The sequence below is a fragment of the Juglans regia genome, chromosome 7 (genome assembly GCF_001411555.2).
Source record: "Juglans regia cultivar Chandler chromosome 7, Walnut 2.0, whole genome shotgun sequence".
Lineage (NCBI taxonomy): Eukaryota > Viridiplantae > Streptophyta > Magnoliopsida > Fagales > Juglandaceae > Juglans > Juglans regia.
The window spans coordinates 50,092,765-50,106,235 of NC_049907.1; the positions used below are offsets into that span (position 1 = coordinate 50,092,765).

The window sequence follows — 13,471 nt, forward strand, 5'->3', positions numbered from 1 at the left end:
TAATATATTTCATGGATGAGCTAATTGATAGCTTAATCGGGCCGGGGGTGATTATATATATATAAAGATATGGGCCCATCTTTTTTTGTTGGATCTATAGGAAAAGTAAATCAATTAGTGGAGGCTGGAAATTATATATATATATATATATATGTTATTTATGTCATGATAAGTGCGTCTAATTAATTATTTAATCTAATACAGCTAGCTAGGGATCGGATCATAATTGATAAAATTTTCAATTGAGAAGGTACGGTGAGACTTTGTTACGTGTCGACGTACTAATTAATTTATAGTTGAGACGCCGCCGATACATTTGTGATTTGAGAATGAGGCGCGCGGGTACGAAAGACTATCTCTTGCAAGAAAATGAACCATATTTAGAGACAGATTGAGGGAGTAAACAAAATTGATCAAGTACTTCCGGAATTTATGACTTTCATGAGTATCGATCAATCCATGAGTATTGGATTATTTCACGTTGAAGCTAGGGAACTCTTCGTTACGTGCCCTAGGTTTCGATACTGGGGGGGAGTTCGTGAAGAAGTGGTTCTGAAATGGTGCGTAGTGAGTTGAAGGGAAAGTACATGCTGGAGATGTTTGGATTCGAAGATGACTTGAGATGACTTGAGATGAGATGAGATGAGTTGAGATGAATTGTGAATAGTAATAAGATGAGTTGTGAATAGTAGTGAGATTTGTGAGTTAAAGTTGTTGAATAGTAATGAGATGAGTTGAGATGAGCTGAGATGACTTGAGATGACTTGTGGGAATAAACGGAACGCTGCGTTTGGGGGTCCTATCCTAAACATGCGTTTTGAGCAGTGGGTCAGTAGTGTTAAAACGGTGAGTTTTGGGGGTCCTCGTTTTCATTGTAGCTGTTAAGTTAGATTTATTTGCTCTCTGTTATGGGGGTGGTGAGCATCTTTCTGTTATATATAGGGGAGGGAAGTCAGGGTGTGTTTTTTAATCTGGAATTTGCTAAATCTGAACTTGTACGGAGGTTGGAAATTCTCTCGAAGAATTCCTGTTATCAATACAATCTTGTGACTCTTTCATACATTTCCACAAACATCTATCATCCTTCCCTTCCTTCCATTACTGCACGGTTTCATTTACCAGTATACTATCTCCCGGATTACATTCGGCAACTCAACAGCAAACACAACAGCCATTACAACAGAAATCATAACAGGTTCTTAACACTTTTTCCACGTACGTACGTGGAAGACATAAATCCCAACCCATGAGCAATATACGTACGGACGCAGGTACGTCCCATGATAATCTTGAAGCATGCATGCAGTTGCCATCTTACATATATATATATATATATATATATTTCTACAGGCTAGAGTTCTCGGACGGATGATCAATGACCACAATTTGATCTTGATTTGAAGAAGTCGTAGTGGTTAACGTTATGGCGTGATTGGTAGTAGCCATATGTTGGGCAGTTGTAGGTACTGCTGCTGCCGCCGCCTTATCGACGTCTGACGTACTCGTAATCAGGTGTTCATGTCCGTCTTTGCTTTTGCCCCATACAACCAGATATAGGCCACCAACAATCACAACCGCTCCAATAACTCTGTAAAAACAAATTACAAACAAACATGAATATTATTAGTTCTTGTATCCAAGTTATTTAGCCTGCCTTGCATGCTATCATGCATATAACTTAATTTATAATACTATTGATCCTATAATTAAGAAAATGCATGGATATCAAAACCATTCGTAAGATCAGCCTAAGATTGAGCTTTTTTGTTGTGGTAATTGTAGTTGTAGAGAAGTGGATCCAATGCATGCATGCCCACCTTCCCAAGGATGTTATCTCGGCTAGAATGAACGAACCCATAATTGCTACGAGAACCATAGTCAGGGGCCCAAAGGCAGTCACGAAAACTGGTCCCCTTTCCTTTATTATCCCTCCTTGAAGCCAATATGCAATTCCTGAAGCTACTATGCCCTGCATGCAGCATGCAACATTTTTTAGTATATATAAAAATATCAACTATGTTTTGTACTCTGTATTAATAAAGTTATATTAATACGGTTTGGTAACTTTTGACACAAATCAAACACGAAATTAACTAATTACGATTTAATTATGAGTTTGGGCTAAATATATAATTATAACCCCTAAACCGGTTAAGAGATTTGAACCTAACACAACAGCTTTGCTGCTGTATTCTACACAATCTACTGTAACATACTATTCACTTAGGCATTACATAGTACATTCCATATTATTATAAGTAGGACTATCCACGACCAGTACTACATTGTATATGTCATGTTATTCGATTTGGTCTGGCCTGATCTCCAACTTGGGCATTATGAAATCCGTTTTCTTTCCCTAATGTTATTTGTATTTTTTTATAATCATTTGATGTCATATTAAAAGAGGATGCAAATATAATATCAGAAAAGAATGATGAATATTTTTTTTAATCCATCCAAACTGATTTAATCCTATCTAGATTCACAATATGCCTATTCGACCATATCGGCCCGACCCAAAAGATATCCAAAGTTCGAAGAGAGAGAAGTTCCCTCTTCCCCTAACTCAGTCTGACCAATATTTATTCTTACTCCCTTCCGTTTGTGCGCCACGATCAACTCCGACATGGTCCAAATCGATTGCTGATGTAATATGCCCTACGCGCAATTTAAACCCGTATCTCATGAATAAGTACTTCAACATATTTTTTTTTCTTGGCAAATAGATTATACCCAGACGGGCATGATTTAGATGTCATTATAAGTTCAAACGAAAAAACAATAAGTGTAACTAAACATAGAGTTTCTCACGCCGTATAGAGCAGCTAAGAGCTTGGTATCCATGTGGATCGACCAGGCCGTCGGGTTGCCCCGTTCAATTACAAGTGCAAGTATGGTATTTTCCACTGTGCCCATCAAGCATATCAAAGCTGTAAGGGAAAGCTCTGCAGGATATGATCTCAGTGTAATTGCCTGCAAAAGTAACAATCACGTTTTAACTAAAATTGATCAGAGTAGAAAGAAGAAGCGATATTATCTCGTGTGGCAGATCGTAAATCAAGTGCAAGTGACTCATTCAAAGAGGGCAGGGTCTCTAATTAAGTGTAACCCCCGGCTGGCCTTCAAGGCCGGCCATCGAAGCTCATGAAGTGGCAATTAAGCCACTTCATAACTTATGGGCATATGAAGAGGAATGGGTGCCCACTTTAGGAGTCCCTTTATTACAAAAATGATTGGAATATCGTATGCAAGAATTAAGTTGATTATAGTGGTCAATTAAGTTTCTCTTACTTGGAGAATGATGAAACCAGACCAGCAGGCAGAACCTGCTATAACCATGAGACCACCCTTGATGTGATCTTGCTCATTTGCAGCTTTCGTAGATTCTTGGTGGGTATTTCTATTTGTCCATGGCAATTTCAACATGGGTCCTGAAAACAGAGTCATAAGCATTGCTCCCCCGACTGTGACTATAGTCCCCAATATCTTTACCTGGCTGTGCAGTCTCCTAATTGACACCTTCTCAAGCCTACAAAAGCACTCACAAATTTGAAACACCCGAAAGTTCATCCACCATATACGTAAGAACAGAAAGAATTTGAGTATGGGTCCAAAGAGAGTTGATTTACCCGCAAATCCAAGCCATTAAGAATGCAAAGGCTGGAAGAATATTGCACATTGCAGATGCAAAAGTTGCTGTAGTGTACTTCATCCCAGTATAGTACAAGCTCTGGTCCATTACAGGCCTGAACAGGAGAAAGTCATGAATGCTTATAAGTGAGACTGAACAGAAAAAATAATGACGATAATTAAATGAAGCTCAAGACCTAAAGCTAGCTTGTTTCTTAATGGTCGAGATTCTTACTCCAATAAACCGAGGAAAAAGATCTTAGCAAAGACAGAGAAGGTAAACTTGGGCCTTACTTTCCTGGTAAGAATGTTAAATCAATGTGATAAGCCTATTCAACTCGTTCATCTTATAAGATGAAAGCAAAGAAATGACACGCATAAACAAAGAGAAGAGAGAGACCTATCCAAGACAATAGCAAATGGTGCAGTGACAACAGTAGCAACTGCATACCGGTAGACTATCACTACATGTAGGCTCATCCCCTGGTTTAGAGCAAACTTAAAAATTATTTCCATCCCTGCATAGATAGATTGTAATAAAGTTACTGCCAAAAATGGCTTCACCCGGATATACATTTTTGCTAAGGATTCCATTGACCTGTTACGCTTCTGCTGGGCAAAAAACGAATCAAGGGGTTTACTTTATATACAGTTTTTTTTTTTTTTTTTGTTTTGTTTTGTGTGGTTCTGGTTCATTTTGTCATGGAAGAAATCAATCTGAACACGTCTTCCTCCTGCAGTTTGGCCCTTGGGGTCCCAAAAGAAAATTTATCACCACAAACATTAGATTCAACAATCTTTTTCCTCAATAATTAATTGTAGGAGATAATACCAAATTAAGAATTTGATTTCACGTTGTCTTGATTTGATTTTCATAATGGTTAAAATATTTATGTTATTTCATTTCAATGTAATTTTCTTAAAAATAGAGATCTATTCCTTGTATTCAAACACCATTAAAAATAGTAAAAACGTAGCCTTCAAAATATATCTATCCCTTCTCTTTCATTCTGTATTTTCTTTTTCTATTCTATATTTTATTTTCTATCATGATATTAGAGTTATTGGCTAACACTAGGCTCGATCTTGTGGATTATCTCTTTTAAAGTTCTTCCACTCTTTATCTTTTTTAAAGTTATTCTGCTAGTTTTACCTCTCATAAGATTTTCAAGTTAACTCAGTTGGAGTATCTTTACTAGCTGTGAGCATTTTTTTTTTGGATTTTGGTCTATTATGAGTATTGTTTTAAGCCTCAGACTCATTTTTGGCCTTTTGATTTTGGTCCTATAGTTTACCAAGGCCATATATAGCCCATTGTCAGTTTAATCTTTCCGCCTATTGTTAGTCATTTGTTGGCTTTGGCCCGTCCGTTATCAATCCATTATTGGCCATAGCTCCAGATTTTTTTATGTTTCAATTGTACTCAGTCACTTTATCACTATCACTTTCATCATCGCATCGGTGACCAACCAACAGATATGAAGGCTACACTCAGATTTCAAAATTTTCTACTTTGAGTTTGACGAAAGATATTAGAGATAATATCAAATTAAAAATTTGATTTGATATTATATTAATTTGATTTTTCATAATTATAAAATCACTTTAGATAGTTTAATTATGACCCATATTTGTGAAATTTCAAGATATGTCCAATGATCAAGCCATATTCCTTCTAAACTCGCCAAGAATATTGGACTTCATTTGTAACACCCCGCTCCTCAAGTTTATGAAAAAAATCATTTTTAGAAAATTTTGAAGAATCAGTGTGATACTACTGAACCTGACTTAAAATATTTTTTTTTTCCTAAAAGAAGCGTCAAGTACAAATATTCCTTAAACTAAATAAAGTCATTTTGTATTAAAATACTGAAATCATAAATGAGAGTGAATGAAAGTTTAAAATTTCTCAAAATCTGCACCATAAAAATCATAACATAAAATCACTATACATGATCTAGGCCACACTTACGCCTCATTGGACTAAGTCTCGTTCTGCAGCTCTACCTTCATAAATATTCTGACATAAGGGGTTTAAAAACATAAAAATAAACTAAAAAAATGAGTCGATGACTCAATAAGAAATCTATCATAACATAAACAAATTTAACATAAGATTTTCATAAAATATTTCAAGCTGAGAATTAAAACCATGGTTGTTCATAAATATGTTGATTACATGTATGACTTATCTTACTTATCATATTGCCCACACACTTCCCTACGTGCAAGATTGTACACAGGCCCAACATCCTATGTCAACAAGGTAAACCGCTAATAGTATTCTAGCATATTATGGTAGGCCACACTTAGCTCCGTAGCTTGTACATCCACCCATAAATCGTATTGGTACTATGCATCTAAATGACCATCTGATTAACTATTATGAACTTATCTTATACTTGATCTTATGAAGGTTTACATGTCTTATGCAACGTGAGATGCATGAAATGCATAATACATACATAACTATAATGTGTGGAATGAAACATAATGAATGATATGTTTGTAAATATCATAACATGCGTGATACATAAACACTGACTTCCAAAAAAACTAGCTGTAACAATATATATAACCGTTGCCATAGTCATATTGATATATCGATGTTCAATTTTAACATTCCCAAGTTTTGTTGGTGATATTCCAAGAATTTGGAGCTCCATGATCTATGGCCTCAAATGCATACTTTGCTTTCCAAATGAGCGGCTCTAAACTAAAGAGATTGAGAGCATTGATGATGGTATAGTTTAATTAATTAATTGTTTTTGTTTTAGCGAAAATGCGGTCCATGTCATACCTGAATAAGTCATGTATTTATTATCATCATGTAGCTCGCGTTAATTTGCTATGTTGTGTTTAAAAAAGCACAACTAGCTAGTTACTAGTTAGCGTACTGCTGTGTTCTTACTCCAATAATCGGTACGTATGACCTAAGAGCCACCAAATTCAGTATAAAGTATTTTTGGTGTCAAGTGGATTCAGTGCTTTTTTTTTTTCCCCCCTCAGATTGTGGATTTAGTGCTTACTCCAAGTTTATCTCAATCCAGGTCAGGCCGCATTGATTTGAATCCGAATATTCTTTCTGAGCGCAAGTCGCTATTTCCTTTAGTTTTCTTTGCCACCACATGTTATTTGTATCTGATGGGCAATGTTATAATGTTGTATGGAAGCTACCTTTACCAAAACTAATTTACTGTTCCTGACTGATGTATGTGGCTTCCACTTGTTTCATCTGATTAATGACTACTTTCAAGAGTACCCCATTCCAATAACAGGAACTAGCATTTTATAATCAGCTCCACAACCCAATAATATCCTCTCCATCCTAAGTTGGTCGCGGTCATTTAAAAAGAAAGTTTGAATTTAAAAATATGATCTAGTAGCTCATTCAATTAAGAATTGATAGTGATTGAAACTGCATAGAGAACTTCAACTAGTGATATTTTAAATTGACGTAATTTCTAGTAGCCGATCGATCTTTAAATCTTAAAATGAGTCTAACTCATTCAATAAATAATAAATGAGATTTAACCTAGTTATTGAGTTTAACTAAAATTCATAATCAACTTCAATAAGTTAGTGCTCGTGGACTTAATTATTTAATATGACCTATTAAATATAATTTAGGTCTAATTAAAATTATCAATACTTCAACCTTAAAATTATTGAGCCGGAATGTTACAGCGTTTAAGAGTCCTATTAACTTAATTGGATTAGCAGTTAGCCTTTGTCCGCTAGTCCACAGTATGAAGGATCAAGTCTATAATAAATTGTACAATATAAACAACTAAATATACTACGAGAACAGGCGACTATAGATATTGATATTTAACAAAATAAGAATATCGAGTACTTGTGTTTATTTCCTTTTGAACTTTGCCAATTCTAGCTTTGAGTCTAAACAATACTCCAAGCAAGATATTGAGTTTGACGTGGTGATCATGACATTAAAATTTCCATCGAAAGAAATGCATTCCGTCTCATACCTAACCGAGTCTATGTCATGACGTGGATGCGCAATTGCGGCGCAATCCAAGATGGCAAATCAACTTAATTCGCATAAAAACCGCCGCCATAGTACTCATACTGATATATCGATGTTCAATGTTAATTAACATTCCCAATTAAGTTTTGTTGGTGATATTCCAAGAATTTGGAGCTCCATTTATAATGTCCTCAAATACATACTGCGCTTTTCAAATGAGTGGCTCTAAACTAAAGAGATTGAGAGCATGCAATTGACGATGATGATGGCCGTCTAGTTTAATTAATTGTTTTTGTTTTAGTGAAAATGCGGTCCATGTCATACCTGAACAAGTCATGTATTTATCATCATGTAGCTCGCATTTATTATGTTGTTTTAATAAGATGCTAATATGATGTATGTATAGAATTTTCCGTCTAAATTAATTAAAAAGCACAACTAGCTAGTTAGCGTACTGCCGTGTGTTCTTACTCCAACAATCCGTACGTATGACCTAAGAGGCCACCAATTTCAGTAGCTATAGAAAGTATATTTTTTGGTGTCTTGTGGATTTTGTGCCTACTCCAACAAATAATCTATCTCAATCCAGGTCAGGCCGCATTGATTTGAATATTCTGAATATTCTTTCTAGAGTAAGTCGTTATTAATTTCCTTTGCCACCACATGATGTTATTTGTATCTGATGGGCAATGTTATAATGTTCATGTATGGAATTAGCTGCAGGATGCATGCCATGTCGATATTGTTATCTTTAGAGTGGTTTAGATTCAGAGATGAATTAAGATGGGTTAAAATGGTTAGTGAATAGTAGAATAAAAGTTGAATTATTTATTATATTTTGTGTGAAAATTTGGGAAAGTTATTTTGAAATTTGAAAATTTTGAATTGTTTATTATATTTTGTAGAAATTTGAGAAAGTTGTAATGATGAGATGAGATCAGTTGAGGTGGGTTACGAATACAAACGAGTTCTAGTACCATAACTAATTTACTATTCCGGACTGATGTATGTGGCTTCCACTAGCTACTTGTTCCATCTGATTAATCATGACTACTAGGGCTGTGCAAAAAAGCCATCAACCCGCACCGTCCGTACCAACCGACCCGACCCGACCCGGCCCGATAAAAGTGGGTTGAGCTAACTTGCGGGTCAAACATGTTAATTGTTGGTTTCGATCCGACTAACTCCTCAAATCTCAAACCCTAGCTATCATCCCTCCCCATTTCTCCCTGTCATCACCGTTAACTCCGTTCGTCATCATTGTCGACTCCATTTGTCTTTCCCGTCGACTCCAACAAGTAACAAGCACAGCCTCAAACAGAGAGAAAATAAGGAAAATCACATGGCCATTCTAACTCAAACAATACAATCACATTCACTTCTCCATGACCCAATAACGTAGCCCTCGTCCACCAAGCAACCATAAATTCATCACAAGCTGGCTGATTAATCGACAAAGCTCATCTTAGCTAAAACATTTTGGTAGCCCGAAGAAAAACACCACGCGACCTAACTTATCCCCATCGAGGAGAATTTTGCGTTGCAAAGCTTTTGTGGTGATCTTATCTAGTATATCTTCCACGTCGTAGGCCAAGTCTCTGAGATCATCAAGCCAAGCTTTCACTGCCGTTTTAGTGAGCTGCTTTTCCTTTGCATCACCAAGGACCTTTTGAATTGTTGTCATGGTTTTACCCCATTTTTCCAGTTGTTGTCGAAGTCCTTGGCGAGCAAATTTCAACAATTCGGGAGACGCCAATCGGTCAAGGAATGGGGTCGATTTATGTTTTTGGGCAACGATCTCAGTAGTTGATGATTATCACGTGACCCAACCCAAAAACATCACGCGACCCAACTCATTCGGGAAATGCAGAAAGAAGCAGCTCTCCCACTGCCATTGAAAGAAATTAATCAAGAAAATATGCAAAAAATAGTAAAACGAAATCTTAATGTTCTTCTCGATGGGGATGAGTTGGGAGGAAGGAATGTTTAGGGCTTGGAAAAGAAATGAGGAGATCGGTTTTACCGTTATGTTCTCAAATGGCAGACGGGTTGACCTAACTAAAGTCGGGTCGGTTCTTTTCTTGTTGGTCTAAACTCGGGTCGGGTCGGTCTCAAAACCTGTGCGGGATGGACGGTGTGCAGGCCTAATGACTACTTTCAAGACCCCATTATCTTGGGAATTTCGGTTGGATTATAGCATATATAGTCATCAACCAATAACAGGAACTACCATTTTGTAATCAGCTCCACAACCAATATTATAGATATATATATAGATATATATATATATATGTATATATATCCTCTCCATCCTAAGTTGGTCGCCCAGGGTTATCCCCTCATCCTCTAGGGTTATCCCCTCATCCTCTCCTCCTTTTCGACACCAAATTAGCCAATATATATAATTTCTAGCCGGCCTCGTCCCCAAAAGATCACTATATATTAATTAATATATATCCCAATAAATTCTTACCTACTACATCATCATCTGATTCCATCATGCCTAGCTGAAGCATCATTGTTGGTCTGTGGATTGCTAGCTAAAACTGTGAAGAGCATGCGCGCCCTTGCTTCCTTGTTTTACTTTTTCATCTCGAGTTGCAGAAATGAGAGAGCCCTTTTAATCAAAGTCCAATATTTTACTTAGTGATAATTGGATAAATTTCATCTTCGTACGTCCACCATTGGGTCAAACCAAAGGGTAAAAGCAAACGAGCTAGGTATGTGGTACTGGTGCCAGGAAGCTTCGAGCTGTACGTAGCATGCAGGAGTGTATTTACTATTCAGCCGCGTGTAACAGTTTCAAATGGCTGAGCAAAACGTCAGGCAGGAGATAACTACTCATGAGCAACGCTGACGACGCCTGCATTATAGAAAAAAAACAAGCAAAACCAAGAAAAGCATTTGCAAAAGAGATCTGCCAATTCAAAGCCTCCAGGTAATATATAATAGATAAAGAGAAATATTCTATATTATATAAAAAAAATTTCACAAATTGATATAGTTGATGTGATCTATTTATTAAGATTTATTTTATTATAAAAAATAAATCACATAAAATTATATCAATTTATAAAATTATTTTATAATTTTAGCACTCTGAATATATAATGGGGCGTCAAAGTTGTCATTATTACAATATTAAAAAAATTACTTTATTAAGCGCATATGAGTGAGTGTAGTCTGAAACGGCAACGCGCAAAAAATAGGGCGATCCTAGGGGAGGTAGTGTGTCTGTGTGTGTATATATATATATATATATATATATATATATATATATATATGTCAAGGAAAAGGATCCAATTAAGAATCATTCACCAGATCAACGTACGAACCTTGGGTTTAGCAATGCTAATTTCTAGATCATAGTCATGGGTTTTCCCTTTTTCTTTCTAGAGAAATGTGTGCATTGGATTTAAGATACTGATCAAACCCTTAATTAAGAGACATTCCTTTGGAGAGTAGCCTGGAGATCATATCACAATATATACTTCTAACAAACAATCTGCATGCACGTACGTACAAATTAAGTAACTTATCTGGACAAGAAGTTCAAAACTGTAAGGGAATGCTCTGCAGGATTATGATCTCAGTGTAATTGCCTGCAAAAGTAAAAATCACGTTTTAACTAAAATTGATCAGAGCAATATTATCTCGTGTATCAGATCATAAATCTAGTGCGATTGTTTTACGGATCTTTTTCAATCATTGTTGTTTATCCAAAATCATCATCGTCAATGACGAAGTGTGCTACGTGACAATATTAGAATAACACTCATATATTCTACAGTCTAAATTTTGAAATTAGAGAGAACCAATACACTGAGAGAGACTATATTAAGATGGAGGGCCTCTAAGTGTTAAACCCCACCCCGCGGGCGCCTGCTGGCCATCGAAGCTCGTGAAGTGGCATACTTCATAACTTATGAGCAAATGAAGAGGAAGGAGTGTCCACTTTGGGCGTCCCTTTATTACAAAAATGATTGAGAATGTCATATGAAAGAACTAAGTTGATTATGGTGGTTAATTAAGTTGCTCTTTCTTGGACAATGATGAAACCAGACCAGCAGGCAGAACCTGCTATAACCATGAGACCACCCTTGATGTGATCTTGCTCATTTGCAGCTTTCGTAGATTCTTGGTAGGTATTTCCAGTGGCGGACCTGCATAGGGGCAGGGGGTGGCCATGGCCCCTCCCAAAATTTGAAAAAAAAATTAATATATTTTAATTTTTTATGATTTAATTAGATTATATTATTTCATATTGTATTGATCCCCTCTCTAAAAAATTATTTTGGTCCATTCTACAAAATTATTTTGATCTTATAAATTATTTTGACTAAAAAATAGAATAAAAAATATTTTATTATAGTTTTAGTTTTGCTCGGCCCCCTACAATAAATTTCTAGTTCCGCTACTGGGTATTTCTATTTGTCCATGGCAATTTTAACATGGGTCCTGAAAACAGAGTCATAACCATTGCTCCCCCGACAGTGACTATAGTCCCCAATATCTTTGCCTGGCTGTGCAGACTCCTAATTGACACCTTCTCAATCCTACAAAAGCACTCACAAATTTGAAACACCAGAAAGTTCATCCACCATATACGTAAGTAAAGAGAGAATTTGAGTATGGGTCCAAAGAGAGTTGATTTACCCGCAAATCCAAGCCATTAAGAATGCCAGGGCTGGAAGAATATTGCACATTGCAGATGCAAAAGTTGCTGTAGTGTACTTCATCCCATTATAGTACAAGCTCTGGTCGATTACAGGCCTGAACAGGAGAAAGTCATGAATGCTTATAAGTGAGACTGAACAGAAAAAATAATGACGATAATTAAATGAAGCTCAAGACCTAAAGCTAGCTTGTTTCTTAATGGTCGAGATTCTTACTCCAATAAACCGAGAAAAAAGATCTTAGCAAAGACAGAAGGTCAGCTTGGGCCTTACTTTCTTGGTAAGAATGTTAAATCAATGTGATAAGCTTATTCAACTCGTTCATCTTATAAGATGAAAGCAAAGAAATGACACGCATAAACAAAGAGAAGAGAGAGACTTATCCAAGACAATAGCAAATGGTGCAGTCACAGCAGTAGCAACTGCATACCGGTAGACTATCACTACATGTAGGCTCATCCCCTGGTTTAGAGCAAACTTAAAAATTATTTCCATCCCTGCATAGATAGATTGTAAAAAATTTACTGCCAAAAATGGCTTCTCCCGGATTTACATTTTTGCTACGGATTCCATGGACCTCATGTTACGCTTCTGCTGGGCAAAAAAAAAAAAAAAAAAAACTCTATATAAACTAAGAGTAATGCTACTTGCAGTCGTGAGCGTGCAGTCGCCGTGCAGTCGCTTTGAAAAAAGTGAATAAATAAGGGACCCATATGAAAAGAAATTAATTTTTTAATAGTAGACCCCACTCTTTTTCAAAACGACTGCACGGCGTTTGCGCATTCCACGACTGTATGTAGCATTACTCATAAACTAAACCCTTTCTGGTTCATTTTGTCGTGGATGAAATCAATCTGAACACGTCTTCCTCCTACAGTATGGGGTCCCCACGATCCAGCATATACTCAAATAATATTAGATTACTTATCACCACAAACATCAGATTCAACAGTCTTTTTCCTCAATAATATCTGAAGTGTAGGAGATAATATCAAATTATTTGATTTAATGTTGTCTTGATTTGATCATAATGATTAAAATATTTACGTTATCTCATTTCAATGTAATTTTCTTAAAAATAGGGATCTATTCCTTGTATTCGAACATCATTCAAAATGGTAAAAATGTATCCATCAAAATGAATCTATCCCTTCTCCTCCCTTGTGTATCTCCT

General features: G+C 36.2%; 1 protein-coding gene across 2 annotated transcripts; it reads right to left on the bottom strand.

The window, feature by feature from the left end:
* Positions 1-1,017: 1,017 nt before the first annotated feature.
* Positions 1,018-4,266, bottom strand: LOC108986385 (WAT1-related protein At2g39510-like). 2 transcript variants are annotated; one of them, XM_035691676.1, is made up of 8 exons: positions 4,208-4,266; positions 4,034-4,116; positions 3,869-3,931; positions 3,633-3,749; positions 3,295-3,532; positions 2,815-2,976; positions 1,818-1,969; positions 1,018-1,588 (listed from the first exon to the last, which is right to left on the bottom strand). In XM_035691676.1, the coding sequence occupies exons 2-8, from the start codon at positions 4,111-4,113 to the stop codon at positions 1,345-1,347; spliced, it is 1,056 nt and encodes a 351-aa protein (XP_035547569.1). In that variant the 5' UTR covers positions 4,114-4,116; positions 4,208-4,266; the 3' UTR covers positions 1,018-1,344. The 2 variants fall into 2 exon arrangements, with proteins under 2 accessions (XP_035547569.1, XP_018814547.1); XM_018959002.2 differs by having other exon boundaries at positions 4,034-4,245.
* Between the last annotated feature and the right edge of the window lie 9,205 nt (positions 4,267-13,471).

What these genes read in the sequence shown, in the direction of transcription:
- LOC108986385 (XM_018959002.2), bottom strand. Translation starts at nt 4,227, where the DNA reads ATGGAATCCTTAGCAAAAATGTATATCCGGGTGAAGCCATTTTTGGCA. An exon ending in TCTTAGCTGCTCTATACGGC is followed by an intron (nt 1,970 to 2,814) that starts GTGAGAAACTCT and finishes TGCTGCATGCAG; the next exon opens with GGCATAGTAGCTTCAGGAAT. An exon ending in GAGATAACATCCTTGGGAAG is followed by an intron (nt 1,589 to 1,817) that starts GTGGGCATGCAT and finishes TTGTTTTTACAG; the next exon opens with AGTTATTGGAGCGGTTGTGA.